The 15,542-nt window shown below is 31.7% G+C and overlaps 2 protein-coding genes across 2 annotated transcripts; one reads left to right on the top strand and one right to left on the bottom strand.

Annotated features, from left to right (window-relative positions):
• Positions 1 to 2,817: 2,817 nt before the first annotated feature.
• FDC2 (2Fe-2S ferredoxin-like superfamily protein) lies at positions 2,818 to 8,331 on the bottom strand. Its single transcript, XM_085733403.1, has 6 exons — positions 8,052 to 8,331; positions 7,891 to 7,954; positions 6,953 to 7,041; positions 5,845 to 5,913; positions 3,443 to 3,487; positions 2,818 to 3,347 (listed from the first exon to the last, which is right to left on the bottom strand). The coding sequence occupies exons 1-6, from the start codon at positions 8,298 to 8,300 to the stop codon at positions 3,303 to 3,305; spliced, it is 561 nt and encodes a 186-aa protein (XP_085589529.1). The 5' UTR covers positions 8,301 to 8,331; the 3' UTR covers positions 2,818 to 3,302.
• A 2,067-nt stretch (positions 8,332 to 10,398) lies between these two features.
• Positions 10,399 to 11,502, top strand: LOC146901259 (uncharacterized). The gene is made up of 2 exons (XM_085733401.1): positions 10,399 to 10,556; positions 10,926 to 11,502. The coding sequence occupies exons 1-2, from the start codon at positions 10,470 to 10,472 to the stop codon at positions 11,355 to 11,357; spliced, it is 519 nt and encodes a 172-aa protein (XP_085589527.1). The 5' UTR covers positions 10,399 to 10,469; the 3' UTR covers positions 11,358 to 11,502.
• Positions 11,503 to 15,542: the final 4,040 nt, after the last annotated feature.

Raw genomic sequence — 15,542 nt, 5'->3', positions numbered from 1 at the left:
ACACATATTTGATCCGAAGTGTCGGTGTCACGCAGTTAAATCTTGATATGTGTTGAAAACATATTCTGCCAGAAAGTACATAACATGTTGCAATTGCAGAATGCAGACAGGTTCACTAAGATAGCAGCAACATCTTTTTTATGAATCACACAACACTGGCACCATTTTTGAAAGTGTAATAATGTAACATAGCTAATGTCCTTTTCAACATCTACACTGCAAAATTTATGTCTTCAACATTAATAATAACTAGGAGGTTGCAAATATCAATTTATAGTGATCTGGACAACTCTTTCTGGTCCTTTGATGTTGCCCCTTGTTCCCCAACAGCCTTGTTTATGTCAGCCTTACCGTTTGAGATCTCCACAGAATATTTTGGTATCAATCATTTTATGAATGTCATGTTCAAGTGAAAATCACTTATTTGTGAGTACTAGGCTGGTGTCATTTCAAGTTAAGAAAGATATTTTTGATTGTAACTGTCCCTTGAATACATAGTGCTTTCCATAATTTGTGCTGTGCTGCTAACACATTAAAAAGCAAAATAATATTATCATAAATTGTGGCTGTGATTAGGTTGCTGATCATAAATCATTTAGTGCCGTTTCTTTTTAGCTTTTGAAAAGTCTTAAACAAGATTTTAATTAAAGCAGGAAAAATTTCCTGCATAAAAAGTGTGTAAGCATTTTTTTCCCATTTGCTTGTACCATACATTAAACTTTTTAACTTAGCACTTGTCACTACCATCATCTGTTTCTTTCTTTTGTACATCAATTCCTACACGTGAATGCTCTAATATTAATTCAACTAAATTAATTTTTTGGCTAATATCTTTTAGGTTTCAATTTGATCTATTTTGTCTAAAATGGTCAATTTCAAAACAAAACATATATGAGACTATAAGAGGGTCGGTCCTTCGGCCAGATACCCGAGTTTAAAAAAAACTATAAAAGACTATTTCAAAATGTTAAAAATAAATAAAACGGTGACAACAACAACAAACCTTATCTCACTAAGTAGGATCAGCTATATGATTAAATTACGTCATAATGTTCTATCATAAACCATATTTCGATTCAACTCATTCATCACTAGATCTTTCTTAATAGTATCTATTATAGTTTAGGTCTACCTCTGCATTTAGCGACCTTACTATCCTCCATCTGATCTACTCTCTTTACTATAACATCTATAAGTCTTCTCTTTACATGTCAAACCATCCTAGCCTAATTTCAACCAAAACATATAGTTTAGCCTACAAATTATATGTATTGCTCAATATCAGTAAATATAACAAATCACTCATTTAGGAAAACTTGATGCAAATAAGCCCTAAATTTTTTTTGAACTGAGCAGAATGCAGAGCTACCAACTTGGTCAGCAACAACATGTTCCTATTCTATTGGGTTGAGCATAACAGCAAATAATCAATATCACAATATATGGACTAAAATGCCTCTAAACTTTGTAGTAAAGATTAGCTTCTTTACGACATTGCTTCACATATAACAATTGATTGAGTTAAAAACAAACAATAATAACTTCATTTGCATAATCCAACAAGTATCAATCTGTCAATTGTTCATATGTGAGAGGCTTTCACAAACAAGGCTCGTGGGAGTGGGGTCTAGTGCTGTGTTGTACATTTCACTTCACCATCTTGTTGTGGAGTGACTCTTCATTAATCTAACTTTGGACCACAGTGGTATATTCTTTTGATCCTGCATTATCTCATCGACTTTATGCAATTATTTGGTTCTTCTTCAGCTGGGCCAAATGAAATATTTGATACTGCTGTTATAGAGCTCAAATCTAAGAAAATACGGTTCTTCCAATCTTTCTTTGATAGAGCTCAAATCTAAGAAAATATTGTATTCCAATCTTTCTTTGTATTTTGAAGCTAGGAGAGAAGTGCATGTATTCATGTTGTACAACATACAATTAACCAGATCTAAAAAAAAAATGGTCAGACTTTATTTATCTTCAAACCAAACTTCGGATTACCATGACTCCTTTCCCTCAAAACCTAAGGGTTAACGCCAAAAAAATTTTACTTCATTCGTCTCATTTTACTAAAAGAACAAACAATTACTCTAGTAGTTAGATGAGTTGAAATACACTACCAAAAAAAATTAAACACTACCAAAAAAAGATGAGTTGAAATACAATAATTGCATATTAGTGTAAAAAATAAATAAACTTTGCATTGATACTGAAAAAAAATAAAATTGATACGTATAAATATTGCAAAAAGAATCCTTATAATGAGTCAGAGGGAGTACTATGCATCTAGATTTAATGTAAACAGTAAGAAAACCAGTTCAAACTCAATTTATGAAAATTAGTTCTAATTTAATTAGACGTTTGCTTTAAGCAGTTTAAAAAATATTACATTATTAGCATGAATATTTTTATTATAAAGAATACTCTTCTATTTTTTACTCTCGTCAAACACTAAACATATAATAGCAAATTACATCATATTTCAAGTAATAGACTGTTAATTTTAGTATTATTTAATGGCTTTATATTTATATATGAATATTATTTATGTAAAATTTTATATTTTTTTTAACAAAAATATTATAAACTATTTTTGGTCCACTGTGTAGTCTAATAAGTTGAGAATATTATATACAGTTTTAATTTAACAGAAAAAAAAAATTGTATCTTGAAAACAATTAATTTAATTTCTATTAATTAATTGATCATTAATTTCTTCTGATTTTATTGTTGACTGTTGAGATGAGAGGATAACCAGATGAAGACGAGCTTTTTCTCATTTAAAAGTCAGCCAACCCTTTTATCCTGCCAAAGTCACGTGAATTGGGATACCTTATCCATTACTGTGCGTTTGGTTCAGCATTGACTCAACCAAAAGGTACATCTCAGTTACAGAATTCCATTCCTATTGAACCACATTGTAACATGATCTAAAAGCATACCAAATCTTCTATACTATGCAAACAGTAATAATGCATATGCCAACAAAAAGACCAGAGAATACACATATAAACATGTGGGAAAATAAGAGTTTTGAAGCATAGACACACGTAAAGATACAAACATTGAACACAGACACTGAACACGACACTAAGTAACATGTAGACATTAATCATAATTTGAGAAAATGAAAATGGTTGAATATAATTATGCGTGTCGGTGTTGTATGAGTGACGAACGCCAACACGTGCCAGATACTCATACACGTCTTCAATATGAAGTATCGGTGCTACAGAGAAAAGGAAAGGAGACAAAACTTGCATTCTTTGCACAGCTGCTTGTAAGATTTTCTACCCTGCTTACTCGTCACCCATGGCCAACTCCAAGGCGTAATCATCTCTTTCCTGTATATAATTTGTGTGTTAAAAAGGCCACATTATCAAAGAAAACATGTCAACTTCATTTGCACAAAAAAATAGTCATATATAACAGAACCTACCACTGGTCCTCTTGCAAAATAACGTCCAAATTGAAGCCAATATACCTGTGAGTCAAGGGTAGCAAATATTCATTAACAAACGATATAATGAAAACAAAGACAAGAATTTCACGTAGCCTCGAAAACACAACATAGTTTAAGATATTATGTATAAAATATTCAATGACACAACAAAGATATTATGAAATATCATGCAAATATTATAATCCTTCCCCTCAAGTTGACTCTTACTAAGCTTCAAGTTTCCAACAAATGAACACTTTTCTGGTTAAATAATCAACCACAATATTTGATTAGAATAGTTCACCAAAGAAAGAAAATAATATGATGAGAAGATGCTCACAGGAAATTTCCGAGCAAGTTGAAGGGTTAGATGATGGAATTCACTGGTATCCATTGCAATAGGGAGTTAATGTTTTATTATGTTCATATGTTGGGTAACTTCATCCATGGTTTGTTTTAGGACCTATTCCCCCGAAGGAATCTCAAAGACCTCTGTAGACAGCATGTCGCGTTCAAGTTAAGGTTTTTTTGTGTGTTTTAGGGTACATGAACGGCTTAGCCTTTTCTCCTTGGTTCCCTCTCCCTTTATATCATTCATTCTGGATAGTAGGAGAATGAGCCGAGTACGAGGATATGGGCCGTGTACAAAGAAACACAGCTTATACATGTTTTAACTCGTCGAGTATGGAACCTGATAAGTATAATTTTTTGAGTCCACAACCCCCAAGCATGAGGCTTGTACGTGTGAAGACAAAATTTGCCGATTTAGATGTATGAAATGCAAAGTTTTATGAAAGTCTACCCAAAATCTGATATCTGAAGAGCATAAACTAAATAAGGAAATAATTAGGTTCCTAAAAACTTTCCATTAAAATAATTCCTAAATTTAAATAAATCACAATAGCTGATAGCTCTGATCATTTGACCAAAATCAGTAATAATCTTTCAAGCAATCACACACAACAAGGAGAGTTCAAAATAGCATTAGGAAGTTTCAAATAAGAGGAAAACTGATAAACATGGAAATCAAATCAAGGAATGGCGAGAGTCACAGCCAACATCAAATCACCTTTGGTATGATTCATAAGTGGGAAATGAGTTATCACTGAAATTATTGTTGATATGAAGAACGTGTGACAAAAAATAGCAAATAAGTATAAGTTTTCCCCCTCAATGCCATGGTAACATTAGAAAACTAACCACAATAGCATTCAAACAAAGAAAAACTTCAGCGAAGATGATGAATTCATATGAGAGCATATTGAGAAAAGAAGGAAAAAAAGCTGATAGAAAATGAAGTGTAGAACAACAAGTAGAAGGAACCAAAGAAAACTAGAGTTTTGATTGTCACAGTTGGTGCACGGCCAACAAATAGAAACGCATCATATCAAATAGATAAAGACATAGTACAATTAACATATCATTTTTTAGTTACAGTGTTTAGGATAGTCTGACAGTAGAGAATAGGATATTAGAATATATACATTTTGATGTTATAAAATGTACTAGTTCATTCAGAAGTTCTTTTTATACAAAAAAATTTGTTAGAAAAGAGCTCCCGTCGTGAGCAATTATACTAGGAGAAAGACCATTAGTCCAAGAGGGCCTGGGACAGCAGTTATGAAATGGGACAGCACTTAGCAGTTATTGTATTTTTTGTAATTTCAAATGGGAGTTTAGGACAGAGGCAGAGGAATGGGTCATTTCTCAATAGGTTGGTTGGGAGAGACTAAGCTCTCTAATTCCTAGTGGTTACTAGCAGTTACATTCATTCTCCATCTCTCTATTGTATTTCCTTTTCTCCCGCGTTTGTTCAATAAAAAGTAGAAGTATTATTCACAAAATTAAAGCAATCATATGTCGGTTCTAACATAAATCAAGAGCTAGTCAGTACAAGCTAAATCCTATTAAAATTACTACCAACATCTATTGGTCTAAGCAGCTAAGAACTTAGTTTCCCTTAAACAAGATCTCCAAATAAAGTCTTGTGAATGCAAAACAAAAATAGGCACTATGAAATCTTTGTTCTTTTAAATGTGCCCATCCGGCTTGACTTAGATTATCCTGAGTCTAATATGACTTTCAAAAAGCAAGGGTTTCAAAAGGAAAAAGGAATACTAAAACTAATTAAACATGGAAACAAAATAGAAATAAAATGAATAAGGAAAACTCCTAAGATTGCTTTGTTGATTAGATGACTAATTGGTTCCAGTATATATCCTAAAGACTGTGTAAAATATTCAAGAATATTCAAAGGTACACCAAAAGTAATATGAGATATTTTGCAGGTATACTAACAAGATTAAAATTAAAAACATCTGCTTAGTGTTGATTTGATTTGGTATCTATTCAAACAGTTACCATAAAATGAAAGCTATGATTATAATTTTGCTTGTTACCTCATCTTCATCTTGAGTTTCTACTTCAAGATCAGAGTATGGGAAACTCACACAAAGAAGTGCATAACCCTGAAAATGAAATGAAACAAAAATCTCAAAAACATGTCCAACAGAGAAATAAGAGACATTGGAATTTGCGAGAGTAATGATAATGAAACAAATAAAATGTTTTCCTCGTAGTTGTTAACTACTATAGTGGAAAAAGGGTGTTCATAGCAAATGGCATCAAACTATCCATAAGCTGAAAAATATCTTCGTTCTGTTGTAGGGATATATCTTAATTACTTGTTTGTGTTGGGACCCTTAAATTGAAACACCAACAAAGAAATCAAAATGTAAAATATACAAACAATCATAAGAGGAATATACCAGAAAAATGAGTTTGAGTAGACAAACTTCTAAATTGAACAAGTAAATCATTTTCAATTCACATTCTTATTTTAATAACTGGAACAAACCAAAAAAACACGTTAATACATTTGGTTTTTTTAAAAATTTAATTCAAGTGATTCAGTGAAGTTAACATTCAAAAAATGGATAAACAGCGTAATAGAAAAATACAGAAAACAGCACCCTATTATTTGAATGGCCGATATAATCACATTAGTTCATTATTGTTAGAAGCAACTGTTATTTTTGGCTTTGCATTTAACTATAATAATAAATGAAAACAATAACTACAAGTTCAGCACAATGGCACTGTGACAGAAATACACAATTTTCAATTCAATGTCTTATTTCCCGTCAAATGAATAAAGTAAACTTGTAGACAGGTAAGACATCATAATGCGAACACGTTTAGTATTGGCATGTTGAAACTGAAATGAAGATAGTTTTATACCACTACAACCACCACTTCGTCCTCCTCTCCTCTATAATAACATGTATAAATTATAATGGTTATCATTTTCAGATGTCTTCTTTTACTTTTCAAGATTAGAATGAAAATGGAAAATAAAATCTGATCCTCTTCTTTAGCGTCATTGAAGATGGTTGATGGGAAAAGCAGCAAATACAAAGCATGCCACCAGAGCATCATGCATTGCTACTTAACAAATCAAAATGATCAATTCAATAAAAAAAAGTTCATAAACATGGTTTTACATACCTGCTCTCTCAGTTCGGCAGAGATCCCAAGAGCCTCTGGCTGTTTAATCTTCCCATTCTTTATGCGAACAGCGCAACTAGTACAACAACCTACCATAAAAATAGCAATGCATGATGCATCAAATAAGCAAACAAAATCAGGAAACCAGCAATAGCATCAAAAACCAAACATATATCAATCTAAACGGAAACAGAAGCAGCACAGAAAACAAGTATCAATGATGCATTACATGATCTACACAGGAAAATTGTGATTGTCTACGTTCCCAATAGGAGGGAAAATGAATTTTACACTAGTATACATTGATCAGAATTTAACCTATACTTCAACTAGACATGGATGAAATGGAATCTATAATTGGTAGGTAAGGGCCATTACTAATTACATATGGAAAAACATAACCAAATATGATAGGTTCATAAAATTCTTCCAAATAACCTGATAAAGTATCTTGGAAGTTGGAACATCTATGGAACCAATGAAAATTGAAAAGAATATTCTCACCCAAGGGTATAGGTTAAAAATATCAAACTTCGTATGGAATTAACCATCAATTTAGTCCCTAAACTATCACTCTCTCCAATTTAGCCCATAAACCATGATAACTAGTTCCTAAAGTATATGAAAATATCCATCAACTTAATCCCTAACATCTTTATATCCGAGACTAAATTGATGGTTTATTCTTTGGTACTGTGTAGCCATGTAGCACCAACACTTCAGATGGAAGACGTATCTGGGGGTCTGACATGTATCAGTGTCTACACTCTACACCAATAAGACACCGACACATTTGTTACATTTTTTTTCTTTTCTTTTTTTCAAATTACTACCGGTGTTAGGATCGTGTTAGCTATATGACGATTTGCATAAGTCTAAAATAATCAAGATAAAAATCTAATGATCTACACTCATAATTTAAAGATAAAAGTAAGTACCATGCCTGCAGGCGAATGGAAGTGTAATATTCTGAGACTCAGCAGTATGCAATATATACTGGTCCTGCATTTCACAAACAGTACTTGATATATACGGACATTTTTTTTTTCTACACATGCAACATCTGGTTAATTTAGTTGAGTAGATGATTAATTCAAACCTCGGGTACAAGGAATTCGTGAACAACTCCTCGTTGTCTATCGTGAACTGTGACCTTATGAGTTGGAGCATCACCACTAGGATACCGGTAATCGTTTGCTTCCGTTAGTCTCACCGGCGTTTGAAGCTCCGTCGCTGCTGCCACCGTCGACTTGCGGAGGGTTTTAGAAGGAAGAGATTGCGGCTTTGTATTAATAAATGGAATGGAACAACAACTACTACTGGGAATTCGAAGAAGGGGTAGCGCCATTTTCTTCTTCTTTTTTCTTCTTCAAGTGCTTGCTGACACGCACATAACTTACGGGATAACAAGAGCGAGTTAAACCAACCGTTAGATTCTTTTCCAATTGCTGCTTGACACGTATCGTCAAAACTCCTCCAAGGACTCTAACTTCTTTTTTTCCTCACAAGGACTTTAGCTAAGTTGATTTTTTACTCATTCATCTCAAAATAATTGTTTTTTAACAATTTTTTTTAGTCTCAAAATAATTATTGTCATCCGTGAAAATCAAACTAATACTTTGAAGATGAACATACTCATAAGTCATAAGTCAATATTACCGGACTAACTTAAGTAGGTTGACTAAAATGACATTTGATGTATTAAATTATTGATAACAATTCGAATTTGAGATTATTCATTTCTCTTCTTTTAAAATGTGATTCTCGAAACTAACATATTTGGATGGAAAAAAATTATCCTTTTGGATTTTCATTTAAGCCATTAATAAAATAAATGAAACAATCTTCCCATATATCCCTTGTGTGTCCATGCTCTGGTAGATTGTGTGCAATCAACGAGAGTTTGGCTTAAGTTAATAACTTATAATCCCATTACTAATTTATTTTCTTTGAATTGCAAGGATTGGATCGTTGACAATCTCAACAAGAAGATGGGAGCACACAAGATTGAATGACAAATTATCTTTATGGTAACATGTTGGTACTTGTGGATGTGGAGGAACAAGAGCATTTTTTTAAGAGGAGTCTCATCAACCTTTAAATCCAATTGATGTGATTCCTAAGATGGCTACATAGATTGATAGTTGGGAACAAACACACGTAACTGGATGATCTCAGCACACTAACACTATTTTCATTGGTTGGAAGAGACCCCAAGAGAGTTGGGTTAAACTCAATTGTGATGCGTGCATAAAAGATCAGTTAGTCTTTCAGAATATGACGGCATTCTCCTTGATATCAATATGAAAATTGTTTAAATAGTCATGCTCGTAAGATAGGTTCATTCGACGTGTTGCATGTAGAGATGTGGGGCATGTATATTTGTATGAATATGGTTTGGAAACAAGGGATCACACACCTACAAATTGAGAGCGCCTCAAAAAGTTTTAGTCTAAATGGTAACAGAGAAATGTAACATCAATGAGAATGTTACTACTCTGATTCGGCGCATTCGTGACCTAAAAACATGAGTTGACAAGTTCAAATCAACCATACATGACATGAATGAAACAAACCGACGGAATGACTAGTTAATTTTAATCTATCATTAAACCTCTTTGATTTACATGGTATTGAGATTCCTCTTAAAAAGCTTCAATGTCTTTTTTATAACATTTTTTTACATTCCTTTGATCGCTTAATTGTTTTCTCTTGTTCTCTGCCCTCATTTTGTACCAAAAAAGTGAAAATATGTACCGAAAAAATAAGAAAGAAAAAAATCATAGGGAATGATGAAAATAAATCGTTGAAAGTAATGTAAATTTAGTTTTGTGGAAGTTAATTTTTTATGGCCGCATAACAATTGACTAATTTTCCCTTTTAACTGGATTTTTTTTCATAAAAAAAAGTCAAGAATCAAACATTTGATCACACGTTTAAGGACATCAAATCTTTTACCATTTAAACCAATCTATTGTTGGTATAATACATACATTAACAATTTCATTTTATATAGTTTTTTTCCTTATTTTACATAAAGAAAGTTAAATTGGGAGAGATACACCTCATTCAAAATTGTCATATTCAATTGTGAAATTCCATTTTAGAATTTTAATCATGATGTAGTAAAAGGTCTACTGACATGTGTGTCAACTTAATTGATAATAATTTTGTTAACAATTCATTTTTTTACTCTAAATATATTTCTTAAAAGAATCTTAAAAATTTTAAGTGATGTTTTTTTGACAGAATAGATAAGTCCATAATCATATACATCTAGTTTTCTTATTTCTTGGCTATGAACGTGGCAGTCAGTGGATGGAATTTCCGTGCATGTTTAACAAGTGGTGCAAACATTTCCATTCCATGTGGAACAATGATTTGATGGATTTTACTGCCTTATCTATTTTTGTTTTGATCCAATCTTCCATATGCTCTAGAATGCATATAAATAATTCATCACATACATCAAATATTAATAACTCTGTTCGTCACAACACTGCCAAGCAAAAAAAAGATGCAATCTTCAATGGAGAAGCTGAAAAACAAGGCTAGTGCTGCCAAGGAGCAGGCCGACATATATAAAGCTAAAATAGACGAGAAGGTCTGTTTTTTATCAAATGCATATTAATATTATAATATTTTCCTTGTTATATAGTAGGCTTAATAGCAGTTTTAATCCCTTAACTTTTCCAAAGTTACGATTTTGACCTAAGAAAAAAACTACAAAATCGCCCTCTAAGTTTTGCATCTGTGGCAGTTTTGGTCCACAATGCCAATTTTGACTTGGTCTACGCTGACGTGACACCCTAGGTGAGGTGCCACATGTTATTTTTTTTATTTAAAATTGCTACAGTTGCAAAACTTAGGGGGCGGTTTTGTAGTTTTTTTTTCTTAGGGGCGAAAATTGCTATTAAGCCTATATAGTATTAGAAAGATTGATATGTGATATTTAACTATGATAATAATACAGGCAGAGAAAAGAATGGCAAGAACAAAAGAGGAGAAAGTGATAGCACATGAACGTGCAAAAGCTAAAGAACATAAAGCAAAGATGGAGCTACATGAAGCTAAAGCAAGGCATGCTGCTGAGAAGCTACACACCAAAAAACCACATTATTATGGTCACCATGAACCAGTTGGGGGGGTTCATCAGCCACAACCACAAACAAATCAGTACCAAGAAAATGAACTAGTTGGGGTTCGTCAGCCACAACAACAAATGGTTGGAACAAATCAGTACCAAGAAAATGAACCAGTAAGGGTTCCTCAGCCACAACCACAAGCGGTTGGAACAAATCAATACCAAGAAAACCAGCCACTTGGGTCAATTCCAAAGCCTGGAACCGTTACTCCAACTTATCCACTGGGAGGAGGAAACCTTCCACAGAACAATCGCATGTAGTATATGTCTTGTGTTTTGCTATGGTCATGTGCTATAGCTTCTTTTTCTCTCTCTCTTTTTCCCCTTATTTGAGGATCGTTAGGAATTTTGATTTCATGGAATGTTTCCCTCTGTTATATTCTGATTTAGTACCAACTTATAATCATTTGCTATTCATCTTACAAAAAATATTGAAATAGGTATCTCTCAATCTAACTTTTTAAAGATACTATACTCTATTCTTTTTTTAAGTGTCTTTTTGAAAGATTTTTGTTCTATTTAACGGTAATTTTCAAACTTCAATGTAATATTAAATGTTTTATCAATATTACTCTTAATTGTTTATTGTAGATAGATAAATATATAAATAAAAATATTAAATGAATAATATTATTATAGTAAAAATAATAGTAACATTTATTGACTTTTTTGTTTTTAAAACCTAAAAAGTCATAGTTAAAAAGAAACGGATTTTTTTTTGAGGAAAAAAAAGAAACGGATTTATTAATAGATTGTGTTATGTTTCTTATTTTTTACTTTGTCCTAAAATTTCTTTTAGGAAATTAAAATATTTAATCATGTTTATTCCTCTATACTCTCATGAAGTCTACAGACCAAAAAAAAAAAGTACTCTTATAAATATATTTTTTGACCGGTATCTACTTATAAGTATTTTTTGAACAAGATCTACTTATAAGTATTAACGGCATTTAATTCACGGTAAATGAATTAAAGGTAGAGAGACTAAATTTATGTAATAAAAAAAAAACTAAATTTGTTTCGGCCCGATCATAAGGTTAAATGTACAGTGACACGGACAAAAAGTATGCCGACTTAAGGCGCACTACCTGAAAGATCACGTCAATGACAATACGTTTTGTTCCACTGAAAAATGCCCCTGAGCATCAAGCATCGTACATGTGTCCCTCTGCAGACATGGATAATGCACCGCGTTACACGGAGTCAAGTATCTTTCATGCACGTCTATATAAGGATGACCTTGCTTGGTATGATTCATTTTCCCACACTTTCATACATATTCCCTTAATTTCTCATACTAACTTGATCGTCGGAGTGTTAATGTGCTAGCAGACATCTTTCGTTCTACCGTGAGATTACTTCGCCATCGCACCAGAGCACTGTGTTGTTACCGTTGCCATCCAGTAGGCATCTTTCGTCGACCTGCCGTGATATTACTTTGCCGCCGCACTGGAACACCCCATTATTATTGTTGTCACCATCCATCATTACCGGGCAGATCAAAATTTATCTAAAAAATTTTGCAAAAAAAAAAAAATATAGGCTTAAACGTGTACTTAGTCCCTGCAGTTTCATCATATTTTGGCATTGGTCCTTGCAGTTTTTTTTGTTTGGTTTAGGTCCTTGCACTTTAAAAAAAGTTTGTTATCAGTCCCTCTGTCACAGTCAACTGTTAAAAAAAAGTTAAAACTAACAGACTTGCAATTTTTGATGTGCTGATCATTATTTATGTGCATCTTTGATTTTGGAAAGTGGCATCTTCAATATCGATACCACAATCTCTCCATTATTTATGTGCTGATCATTGATTTCATAAGGAAAGCAAAACTTAAGCTTGAAACCTTGTTTCGTTAATAGGAAGAATTAAAGAATCCATATTATTTTAGTATTTAAGACATGTAATATTTATAACAATCTGAGATTTAACTATAGTTCTTATTTAGCACTAATTGGTAGCATGTGAGCTATAATTTATTGATATAGATTACTCTACTCTATTTTTGTATTCTCATGAGCATGTTTACATTCTATCCTGATATACCAAAGTTCAATACATCAGGCTAGTAAAGAATACTCTCAAACAGGTGAAGATGTGATTACATTTAGATAAATCAACCAATTGGATGAAAGTTTTCATTTTCTGTGATTTTTGTTATAGTGTGTGGTTTAAGTAACCCCAAATCATTTTACAATATCAAATTCTTGTGTTGTTATATTGTAACTTTAATTTTAGGTCGGTATAAAAGGAACCTTTAACAGTGATTCAGAAAACGCATCTCAATCCAACGAAAACGCAGCTCAAAACGAACAGATACGACATCCGAAACGTGACGGATGCACAAAATGGAATTGATGATGAAGGTTAAAATGATGATCGATTATGATATCAAACAACAATTTGGGTTTTTGGATTGTGGTTCAATTTGATACCCTAAAATCCATTCCCACCCCCTTTCTCAATATAATCGCGTTTCTCTTCTTCCCATTTTTTTTATTTCTAATTTAATAATAACAATAAAACTAATTAAAAACAAAATTTTATTTTATTTATTTTAATTTTAAAATTTGTCTTGTAATGTGCCACGTGGCGTGAAATAATTGGGTCACGTAGCACTCTGTTAGTTTTAACTTTTTTTTTTAACAGTTGACTAACTGAGGGACTAATAACAAACTTTTTTCAAAGTGTAAGGACCTAAACCAAATAAAAAAAACTGCAAGGACCAATGTCAAAATATGATGAAACTGTAGGGACTAAATTACACATTTAAGCCAAAAATATATATCCTAACTTTTTTTTAACGTGTGTCCAATTTTTTTTAGGGAAACATGTGTGTCCAATTATTAAGGACCAACGAAGGAAGGGTATTTTTTTTTTGAAAGGAACGAAGGAAGGGTATATTAAATCTTACATTGCAAATTGTATACGTAGATTGAGTACATGCCCTTCCAATCAAATTGGAGGCTATGCTCTAATATTAAAGATGGTCCCTAATAAAAATTTAGAGATAATTTGAATAACTATAAATTAACAGATAGAACATTTTAGTTGGCACTTAAAATGATAAACTAACAATAAGAATGATTTTTAATTTCAATTTGTTTTGTAGGTTTTTTGTTTTGGTTCTGTTTGGTAAAAATAGCGGATAGCTTATAAGCTTGCTGATAGCTTATAGCTGATAAGCTAATTAAAGTGTTTGGTAAAAATAGCGGTTGAACTAGCTGATAAATGTAAAATTACATAAAAGGACATTATTAATTCATATAAAATTTATACTACTATAAATTAATATTTAAGATATTTAATAATTTAAATTAATCAATTTAATATATATATTTTATAGATTAATAAATTAATATTTTATTTTTTGGTCAAAATACTTAATTTCTTTTTATTTTAAAAACAAAAAGAAAAATCGAATCCATATGTTGTAGGCGACAAAAATGAGATTTTAGAAAAATCATGTGGAATAAAATACTTCAGATTGAAAAATCATGTGACAAAAAAATGGGATTGAAAATTGTTTCAGCATTAACGTAAAAATATTTCAGATTGTAATAAATTATAAAGGGTAAAAAGGGATTTTAGATAAAATAGCAAGGGCAAAAGTGGAATAAAATACAATAAGCTATAAGCTATAAGCTCAAACGCTACTTGAAGTAGCTTCTGAAAAATAGCTTATAAGCTCGTGGAAATTCGTGAAATAAGCTATAAGCTCGTGGTAAAAGATCGTTACCAAACAGAGCTTTTTTTGTCAAACGAGCTTATAAGCTATAAGCTATAAGCTCATTTGGTGGGCTTACCAAACAGAGCCTTTGTTTTTGGTGGATGTGTGTGGGTTGGGTTTATCTTGCATATTTATTTATTGGGTTAATAAACCTTTACCTCCTGTAATATAGATCACTTTTGGTTTTCCCCCTGTAAAATTTTTTTTGTCAGAATCCGTCCTCGTAAAAAAAAATTGTTTTGGAATACCCCCCAAGGCCAGTTGACTGTGCATTTTCTCTGATGTGGCACGCTGAGTCACTGTTTTCTGATGACGTGGAGCGCTGGCTGTATAATTTTTATTATTTTTTTATTGTGTACACGTGGCATTTGTGATTTTTTTAAAAAAATAATTAAAAAAATTTAAAAAAACGAAAAAATAAAAAAAATCTAGAAAAATTAATAAAAATGAAAAATAATGAAAACAAATTCTGAAAAAATACCGGAAAAATTCAAAAATTCTGGAATAATTAATAAAAATGATTAAAAAAATAAAAAAATCAGGTAAAATGAAAGATAATGAAAAAATTCTAGAAAAATTAATAAAAAAAATCTGTAAAAATTTTGAAAAAATCTGGAAAAGATTAATATATATCGAAATTGTCAAAATAATTATAAAAAAAATATCTGAATTAGTTTCCTGAAATATTTTAAATTCCTGAATATTTCCTTTTTTTATAAAA

This window comes from Medicago sativa, chromosome 8, assembly GCF_051527215.1.
Source record: "Medicago sativa cultivar Bolivia chromosome 8, Bolivia_mono, whole genome shotgun sequence".
NCBI classification, from domain to species: domain Eukaryota; kingdom Viridiplantae; phylum Streptophyta; class Magnoliopsida; order Fabales; family Fabaceae; genus Medicago; species Medicago sativa.
The sequence above is the reverse complement of the archived record's forward strand: the minus strand, read 5'-3'. Positions and strand labels throughout refer to the sequence as shown.

What these genes read in the sequence shown, in the direction of transcription:
- FDC2 (XM_085733403.1), bottom strand. Translation starts at nt 8,300, where the DNA reads ATGGCGCTACCCCTTCTTCGAATTCCCAGTAGTAGTTGTTGTTCCATT. An exon ending in TCCATTCGCCTGCAGGCATG is followed by an intron (nt 7,042 to 7,890) that starts GTACTTACTTTT and finishes TTTTTATGGTAG; the next exon opens with GTTGTTGTACTAGTTGCGCT. An exon ending in CTGCCGAACTGAGAGAGCAG is followed by an intron (nt 5,914 to 6,952) that starts GTATGTAAAACC and finishes TTTCATTTTCAG; the next exon opens with GGTTATGCACTTCTTTGTGT.
- LOC146901259 (XM_085733401.1), top strand. Translation starts at nt 10,470, where the DNA reads ATGCAATCTTCAATGGAGAAGCTGAAAAACAAGGCTAGTGCTGCCAAG. An exon ending in AAGCTAAAATAGACGAGAAG is followed by an intron (nt 10,557 to 10,925) that starts GTCTGTTTTTTA and finishes ATAATAATACAG; the next exon opens with GCAGAGAAAAGAATGGCAAG.